General features: G+C 40.2%; 1 protein-coding gene across 1 annotated transcript in view; it reads left to right on the top strand.

Moving 5' to 3' along the window:
• The window catches only part of si:ch211-207d6.2 (sickle tail protein homolog), a gene marked incomplete in the record, with an annotated part of 73176 nt that overhangs the window by 54391 nt on the left and 9118 nt on the right, over window positions 1-9667 (top strand). The window contains 4 exon segments of the mRNA XM_014013844.1: window positions 965-1187; window positions 4782-4938; window positions 5016-5082; window positions 8654-8797. Coding sequence (XP_013869298.1) covers window positions 965-1187; window positions 4782-4938; window positions 5016-5082; window positions 8654-8797 — 591 coding nt within the window.

The raw sequence follows: 9667 nt of genomic DNA, 5'->3' as shown, positions 1-9667 counted from the left end.
ATATAGGACTTTGTCCTATTCACTTAAAGAAAATAAAAACACTTTAAAATGATTTTCTTCTTATAAGTGTAAAAATATAAAATCAAAGACAACAAAAATAAACAATAGAAAAGTTTTTTTTTTACCAGGGTGACCCCTACATCTCTTTTGCAGTTGTTTTATATTTTTTTATTTTTTGTCTTTGTGTTTGGGAGTTCTTTTTTCCTTTTTTCAAAAACAGGAAAAGATTAAAAGAAATCAGACCTGGCTCAGCAGCACAATTGCTGTTTTACAGCAGGTTCCTGTTCTGCAGAATACGAAAAACACACAGATATCCAACATCACGTCACATTATTATACACTATAGACCAGTGGTTCCCAAAGATGGAGTCAGGACCCACAGTGGGGTCCTGAAACATCAAGGTGGAGACTTAAAAATATTTTCTGAATTAATTACATTAAAAAAATGTCAACTAAGAACATTTTTTGCCTTTGTTGTCAAAAAATAACAAGATTAGTGTACTTGAAATGCATAAAAATTGCGTAATAAATAATGTTACCATGCTCTTGTTTATGTGACGTGAAAACAATGTTTATCAACCAACAACAGCTGGGGGCTCAGGTCTCTGCTGCTGGTATTTTATGAGTCAAAAGCTGAAAAGTTTGGGAACCAGTGACCACTGCTACAAACACACAGACCGTGGCTACAACTATTAATCTAAATTAGATTAATCTTTTATTACCTTATTATGCATTTAATAATACATGATAACAACTAGAACTTTAAAAAACATTCTTACTTTCCAACAAAAAAATTACACACTAGTTTTTTTTTTCTCAGCGCAGCTATCATTGAGGATGAGAACGTTTATATTTAACTTCCTTTTGAACTTTTAAAGACACATTTCACTTCGTAGCTTTAAAAGTAGTTCTTTATTTTCACACCTTGTTTAAACAGATGAACCATGTTTTTTCTCCTCCACAGACCGCAGAGAGACAAACTCCAGAGGGCAGTTTGAGTCCAGAAACCAGCAGCGTAAATCAGTCCAGGACCACCCAAGAAAACCAGCCACCTGACTGCGATTCCAGTCAAACCCAGCTTCTTGGTATCCAATCAGACGGTCCTCTGACTGGCTCTGTCTCAGGACCAGTGGCTCCCCTGGCCTCAGAACCAGACCAGGACAAACCACAGAATGGGACAACACAAGGTAGACCCTCTGTTCTCACAGCAGCACTTTTATCTGTAAAAGTACCATACTTTGGTTGAACCTGAACACAAACAGTATGTGATGAGATGAACACTCAGGAGGAGGAGTCAGGAGGTCAGATTGGGGGCGTGTCTGTGGATAGGTGTGGTATAAACTGTAAGACCTGCCCAGTCAGATAATTTATATCTTCTGGTTTTTTTCTTCCTTGGCACTTAACTTTTTATAAATAAATAAACTAATAAAGAAATTTTGAGGCTACCAAATATACTCACTGAATTTAAACCCCTACAACCTCAAGTTCACGTTCAAGAATCTTTATAATCCCCGAGGGGTCATTTGTTGTACAGCCAATAGAGTAAAAACAACTAAACAAAAACATTCATACACAAAAATCACAAATGTTCGTTAAGGAATTTAACTGCTGCTGGGATAAATGGGCCTCATGCAAGAACATGTTCGTATTCTTATCCTAAATTTCTCTTACTTTTGTTCGTACAAAGGGTTCGTACGAACATGTCACGTCAGATTCAACAAACTCTTCTATCTTCAGGAAAAGTGTGTAAATGAGCTGCGTAAATTCCACCTGTTCGTATCCAGCTGCTCGTGCACGCGAGAGGAGATTAGCATAATTACCACCCCAAAAACACCATATAAGGCTGTGTTTCCTGCCTCAGATACAAGGAAGTGTCCATTCATGAAAATGACAGTGAAAATTAAAAAGAAGAACTTTACGAGTTCAGAGATTGAAGTCCGTCTGTCAGAGATCCAGAAAAGAAAATCTGTCTTTTTAGCAGCTCAGCTGTGGAATAAAAAGAGCTGCTAAAAGTATAAACAACTGTGTTAAATCATTTTCATTTATTCAGAAGACACAGCGCTGCGCACCGTACCCCCACCCCCCACCCCCGCGGTCACAGGTGGTCTTAGTTGTGGTTCTGAAATAAGCATTTTAAAATGTTTTCAGAATAAGTCTGGTACTTTGGAGAAAATCAAGGACTTGCTGGAGGGTATATGTATCCCCTCTGGCCTGGGAACGTCTCGGAGTCCCACAGGACGAGCTGGAAAGTGTCACTGGGGAGAGCGGGGTCTCCTGCTGCCCCCATGACCCGATCATGGATAAGCGGCAGAAAACGGATGGACGGACAATTTATATTGTTGTTAGTCTAAATTAATACATTTAAAATTATAACTCTAATTCAAGAAGAATAGCCTACTGTCAACATAATTATGGAGTGTGATTTATTTTCAACTCAAAATATCTTCAAACTAATGAAATATAAAGTTATTAGTGAAGAAAACCCGTCTGGATAACAGCAGACTGACTGCTCGTAAAATATACGACAGGTCTGGACCACTCGTGAATTTTGTTCATATTTGAAAAAAATCTTAGAATACGAAAACATTGGTGAATGCCACAAATTCTCCTAAATCACTCGTACGCACAATTTAAGAACAAATCTGTGCGTACGAACGGTTCTTGCATGAGGCCCAATGAGTTTTTAAATCTGTTTGTCCTACATTTGGTCGACTGGTATCTGCGTCCAGACGGGAGCAGCCTGAACTCACCATGGAGTGGGTGGTCAGGGTCTGCCAGAATAAATCTGGCCTTTTTCACTGACCTGACCTTGTGTAGGTCAGTGAGATTCTGCAGGTCAATTCCAGCAATTCTGCAGCACATCTTAACAATCCCCAAGAGTTTGTTTTTGTTCTTACATGTTAAAATGCCATACCAACAGATAAAAGTAAAGGTTAAAAGAGACTCAATAAAACACAAATAAAACATTCTCATAAAAGTAGAATCGACATTAAAACCACAGAGCTTCTGATAAAAATACATCCTCTGATGGGCCTTCTTACAAAGTGAGTTAACGTGGGCATCAAAGTTCAGTTTGTCATTCAAAACAGTTCCCAGGTATTTATATTGGTGTACCACCTCCACAGCTTCACCATTAATAATCACAGGAGTGGCAACCAAAGAGTCTTTTCTAAAATCAATGACCATCTCCTTAGTCTTTGAGACATTTAGCTGTAAAAAAGACGATTGACACCATTCAGTGAAGTCTCTGACCCCCGGCCCATGGTCAGGGTCATCACTGCTGAGAAGAGACAGGATGACAGAATCATCAGCAAACTTTAAAATATGACGATGTGGATACTGGCTGCGACAGTCATTTGTTTACAAAATAAATAAAAGAGGTGAAAGAACGCAGCCTTGAGGGGAGCCTGTAGAAGTGTTCATGTTTTCTGTGAACTGACGGCACATTACAGATTAATTATATCCAATATCTTTTTAACTATTTAAATGGCTGCTGTGTCTGAAGCTGTTCCGTTGCTCTAACTGGAGGTTGTGTTTGTAAGAACTGCTGAGGTGCAGTTTGTCCCTATAGACCTGTGGTTCTCAGTGTTGGGATCAGGACAAAGATTCTCCACTGAGCTCGATGGCTCAGTTGGTAGAGCTGATGCCTCTCAGCAAAAAAGTTGCCGGTTCAAATCCTGGCCCGGGGACCTTTCTGGGTAGAGTTTGCATGTTCTCTCCGTGCATGTGTGGGTTCTCTCTGGGCACTCCGGCTTCCTCCCACAGACCAAAAACATGACTTTTAGGTTAATCGATAAGTCTAAATTGTCCCTAGGTGTGAGTGAGAGAGTGAATGGTTGTTTGTCTCTGTGTGAACCTGTGATGGACTTTGAGAGTCTGCATCAAGGGCGTATAAAATAAATATATATAAAAATATACCCAGAATAAGATTCATAATCTAATATTTTATTTCTAGTGTGTGAGGTAGCTAATACTACATGTTTGGTCTGACCAAAACATGCTAGATTTTTTAAACAAACTAATAGTTCATGTTTAAAGTACCCACATAGTAAAAAATCAGTTAATTTAATACATCAGCACAGACTTTACTAACGCAAATAAAACATTCCTCTCATTAATGATGCAAAACAAACTCAATCTTTTGAAGTAATATAAGATAATAAATAATAAAAATTAACCTGTTATTAACTTTATTTGAATAAGGAAGCACTTTTATTAATTTACTGTTATTTAACCAGGCAAATCCCACTGAGATCACAGATCTATATTTCAAGGGCAGCCTGGGCCTGAAGGCAACATGTTATACATATATTTGTGCTGTGGGGGAAACCGGAGTACCCAGAGAAAACCCACGCAAGCAGGAGGACAACATGCAAATTCCACATGGACCCCAGGTCTGAACCCAGGACCGTCTTGCTGTGAGGCATCAGTGCGAACCACTGATCCATCGGGCTGCCCAAATCAAACATTTGTTCAAAGTCTCTGAATTTGGTTCAACAAATCTGAGCTGATAATCTGTCCGACTGAATTGTAACCATTTTTGTGTTTTCTGAGGTCAGTTTGCTGTGGCAGCCACTTTGATTAGTTTCATTTAAATCCATGCGTGGGTCCCTGAGATACTTTGCTAACAGACAACCAGAGTTACCTCCAAATACAACATTTACTGGCAGTTTTTGATGTTAAGTGGTGTATGAATAATTTTTCTCTGTTTTCTGAGATATTTTAAAGATAAATTTAGGTAAATATCAAGGCTCATGTTTGGTTTAATGTGATATTTTCAGTTTCTCAGTTTCCCGCTGCTGCAGAGCCACTTCCTGTAGGGTCTCCGCGCACCGAGCGCAGCTGGAAGCCGCAGGTGGAGAAACCCCGTCGCTCCGGTGTAGACAGCGACAGGAAGCAGAATCAGGACCGGGTCAAGGTTTTTCCTCCGTTCAGCGGGTCAGTGAGTCATATGAGGCTCCTTACAGTCTGACAAGTAAAACCAACTGATCGTATGTTTGATTGTGTTTCCTCAGGTCACGTGAGGTCACGTCAGGAAAGTCACAGGTGACCCACAGCTCCACAGAACCTGCTGGTGCTCAGGTACAGACTCACACTGAGTAACTTATATTCTTTGAACTATTTCCTTTTTTGATTTTATGTTTCATTTAGAACTCTTCAAAGAGTTGAAAAATATCTTTAAATCTACTTCAGCATTCCTGCTTCATTTTTAGCTTCTGCTGTGTAAGTCATGGCTTTTAGCTGTGGATTTGCTCATTTTAGTTTTAGCCACTGATTTGCAAACTGCCATTCTGCTAATTTTACCCTTTAGCTCCTGTTTTGTTGCTTCTCTGTTTAGGTTTTTATTATGCACTGTGACTGCTGTTGTGTTTTTTTTGACTAACTGTACAGCACTTTGGTCCTGTGGTTAAGTGATTTATAAATAAAGTTACTGTGGTATGGCTTTCTTTTGGCTTTTACCTACAGTTTTTCTACAAGCCCAACTCAAAGTAAGTTGGGACTTTGTGTAAAACAAATAAAAAATGTATATATAAATGATAGTTTATAAATCCTTTTCAACCTATATTCAATTGAACACACAACAAAGACAAGATAATTAATGCTCAAATAAATATACTTCATGTGGTTTTTTTTGTTTTTGTTTTTGTTTTGTTTTTTTGCAAATATACACTCATTTTGCATTTGATGCTGCAACACGTTCCAAAAAAGTTGACACAGGAGCAACAAAGACTGGGAAAGTTGAGGAATGCTCCAAAAACACCTGTTTGGATCATGCCATATGTGAGCAGGATCACTGGAATCAGGTGAGGGTCATGATTAAATATAAGGGGAGCATCCCTGAAAGGCTCAGTTGTTCATAAGAGAGGATGGGTTGAGGTTCAACACTGAGCAAATAGTCCAACAGTTTAAGAACAACAGGCCTCATGCAAGAACAAGTTCGTATTCTTATCCTAAATTTCTCTTACTTTTGTTCGTACAAAGGGTTCGTACCAACATGTCACGTCAGATTCAACAAACTCTTCTATCTTCAGGAAAAGTGCGTAAATGAGCTGCGTAAATTCCACCTGTTCTATCCAGCTGCTCGTGCACGCGAGAGGAGATTAGCATAATTACCACCCCAAAAACACCATATAAGGCTGTGTTTCCTGCCTCAGATACAAGGAAGTGTTCATTCATGAAAATGACAGCGAAAACTAAAAATAAAAACTTTACGAGTTCGGAGATTGAAGTCGGTCTGTCAGAGATCCAGAAAAGAAAATCTGTCATTTTTAGCAGGTCAGCTGTGGAATAAAAAGAGCTGCTAAAAGTATAAACAACTGTGTTAAATCATTTTTAATTATTCAGAAGACACAGCGCTGCGCACCGTACATCCCCCCCACCACCCCGCGCGCTCCGCGCGGTCGCAGGTGGTCTCAGATGCGGGTTTAAAATAAGCATTTTAAAATGTTTTCAGAATAAGTCTGGCACTTTGGAGAAAATCCAGGACTCGCTGGAGGGATTATGTATCCCCTCTGGCCTGGGAACGTCTCAGAGTCCCCCAGGACGAGCTGGAAAGTGTCGCTGGGGAGAGCGGGGTCTTTCTGCTGCTGTCCCCGCACCTGATAGCAGATAAGCCGGCCGGACGGACAATTTATATTGTTAGTCTAAATTATTACATTTAAAATTATAACTCTAATTCAAGCAGAATAGCCTATTGTCAACATAATTATGGAGTGTGATTTATTTTCAACTCAAAATATCTTCAAACTAACGAAATATAAAATTATTAGGGAGGAAAATCCGTCTGGATAACAGCAGACTGACTGCTGGTAAAATATACGACAGGTCTGGACCACTCGTRAATTTTGTTCRTATCTGAAAAAAATCTTAGAATACGAAAACATTGGTGAATGCCACAAATTCTCCTAAATCACTCGTACGCACAACTTAAGAACAAATCTGTGTATACGAACGGTTCTTGCATGAGGCCCTTTGCAAGGAATTTAGTGATTTCATCAACTACAGTCCATAATATCATCAAAACATTCAGAGAATCTGGATGAATCTCTGCAAGTAAGCAGCATGGCTGAAAACCAACACTGTGAACTTTGACCCCTCAGGCAGCCCTGCATTGAAAACCCACATCATTCTGTAACAGATATTAACACATGGGCTCAGGAAGACCTCAGAAAACCATTGTCAGTGAACACAGTTCATCTCTATATCTACAAGTTAAAGCTCTATCATGCAAAGACAAAGCCAGATATCAACAAAACCCAGAAACACCGCCTGCTTCTCTGGACCTGAGCTCATCTGAGATGGACTGACACAAAGTGGAAAAGTGTCCTGTGGTCTGACCAGTCCACATTTCTAGTTGTTCTTGGAAATAATGGACATGGTAGGCCTGGCCCTTACGCAGCTCCGCTCAATTCTAGTTTCCCTTCACTGCTCCGACGGAGATTTCTCCCACAGACAAGGATTTCTTCAGGAGAATCTTCGTCCGGGCCTATCAGAGAACAGAACATCGATTTTCTGCGCAGTGTCTGCTAGTTACTTTAGCATACGGCAGTGGAGGAAGTGAATGAAGCCAGTCTGTGTTGATAAGGCTTCCAAATTAAATTAAATTTGTCTGACAAAGCAGCAGTTCTCGTTTACAGTCGTCTCATTTCACTCAGGATATTTCTCTCCTATCAGTAGGGTTGTTTACAGCACACGAGATTTCCAGTTAGCTTCTTAGCTTAGCCTCCTTCACAGTGGAGCTGGCACACATACGTCATGTCCAACAGATCCAACCATTTTAAACTTCAGCAGAGGCCACGCCTCCAGCAAGAATCGCTTCTCTATAGCTGAGAGTCCAGACCCTCGTATGAAGCGAAGTGAAGGACAAGGGTCTGGTTTTTACCAGGTTATGGACTTGGTGTCCTCCAGGGCAAAGAGGAAAAGGACTGTCTGGACTGTTATCAGTGCAAAGATCAAAAGCCAGCCTCTCTGGTGGTATGGGGGTGTATTAGTGCCCATGTGCTGGCATCCAAGACACGTCTTCTTCAGGGACGTCCTGCTGACTTCAGCAAGATGACGAAGACACATTCTGCACGTGTTCCAACAGCGTGGCTTCAGAATAAAAGACTGCAGGTAGACTGACCTGTCTGTAGTCGACACCTGTCTCCAGAGAAAATGTGTGGAGCTTTATGAGGAGAAGGACTGTTGAGCAACTGAAGTTGTTCATCAAACAAGAGTAAAAGAATTCTGCTACCCAACTTCCACATTTAGTGTCCTCAGTTCACAAACACGTGACTTGAGTGCTGTTAGAAGGAAAGCTGATGAACCACAGAGGTAAACTTGACCCTGTTCAGCCTTTTTAGAACGAGTTGCAGGCATCAAATTGAAAACGAAGGAATATTTGCAAAAAGCAATAATGTTTATTCATTTGAACATTAAATATTTTGTCTTTGTAGTGGATTCAAATGAACATATTGAAAAGGATTTGCAAATCATTGTAGTTTTTTTACTTGCAATAGTTTTAAAATTCAGACTTTGATGTACTACGTTTAACTCTGAGCTTTGGTTCTGCCAGTTTTAGCTCTCATCTACTGTTTTGATAGTTTATATTTAGTTTTGACAAAACAAGCCAACAGACATTAAATGTTTGAAACAGGATGATTGTGTTTTGTAGAAACTTGGTGATCAAGCTGCTCCTCAGCCCAAACCTCCCCGTCAGTTACAGGAAGTCCAACCCAAACCCCCGACGTCTGATCCTGCTTCCTCCCGCTCAACGTGCACGAAGGAAGGGGAGGGAAACGAGATGAAGAAGCTCCAGGTACCTTTAATGTTTTACTGTCTGTAGATCTGTCTGCACTGATTCATGGGAAACAGGACAGCCTTTTATCAGCTGAATTATAAGAAAACCTCTAAATTTTTATCCACCTCATTTCTGGCTCTGAGCTGTCTGCACTTGGAGTTTGTGTTTGGGATGCTTCTCAGCTACCACACCACATTTTACTACACTATCTGTAAAACTGAGTTAAAGATGTTTTTGTGTTGATTATTGCTGATTAATTGTTGATTAGTTGCTGCCATCTTGAGTTGGGTTGACTCCAGACGTACAAACAGTCACTCATGAACAGTGGTTCATGAGTGAGCTCCAGGGAGGAGCTTTGGGTAAATAGGTGGTGTTTTGTACCAGGAAGTGTTTCTGCAGCTCCCCATGGCTACCACAGGAGATTCAATGATTTCTCAAACATGAATGAGTCAGAGCAACGCTCTGGGTGTGTTTTTGATGAGGAAATGACAATTTAACATGATATAAACTCAAAAAGTCCCCCCTTTAAATAAACGTCACTGGAGATTATGGCCAGCTGTTTCACATCTCCAATCAGCACACACTTGTCTGAGGAGCCTGAAACACAAACACACACAGGGTCTGGGATCGAAACGCTAGTCTATCATGGTCTATAGTTTGGTTTGATGTAGATAAAGGAGATTGATAGGGAACAAGAAGGTTCTTCAAATATTGGGCCTCATGCAAGAACCGTTCATACGCACAGATTTGTTCTTAAGTTGTGCGTACGAGTGATTTAGGAGAATTTGTGGCATTCACCAATGTTTTCATATTCTAAGATTTTTTTTCAGATGCGAACAAAATTCACACCTGTCGTATATTTTATGAACAGTCAGTCTGCTGTTATCC

Source organism: Austrofundulus limnaeus, unplaced genomic scaffold, assembly GCF_001266775.1.
Source record: "Austrofundulus limnaeus strain Quisiro unplaced genomic scaffold, Austrofundulus_limnaeus-1.0 Scaffold106, whole genome shotgun sequence".
NCBI classification, from domain to species: domain Eukaryota; kingdom Metazoa; phylum Chordata; class Actinopteri; order Cyprinodontiformes; family Rivulidae; genus Austrofundulus; species Austrofundulus limnaeus.
The sequence above is the reverse complement of the archived record's forward strand: the minus strand, read 5'-3'. Positions and strand labels throughout refer to the sequence as shown.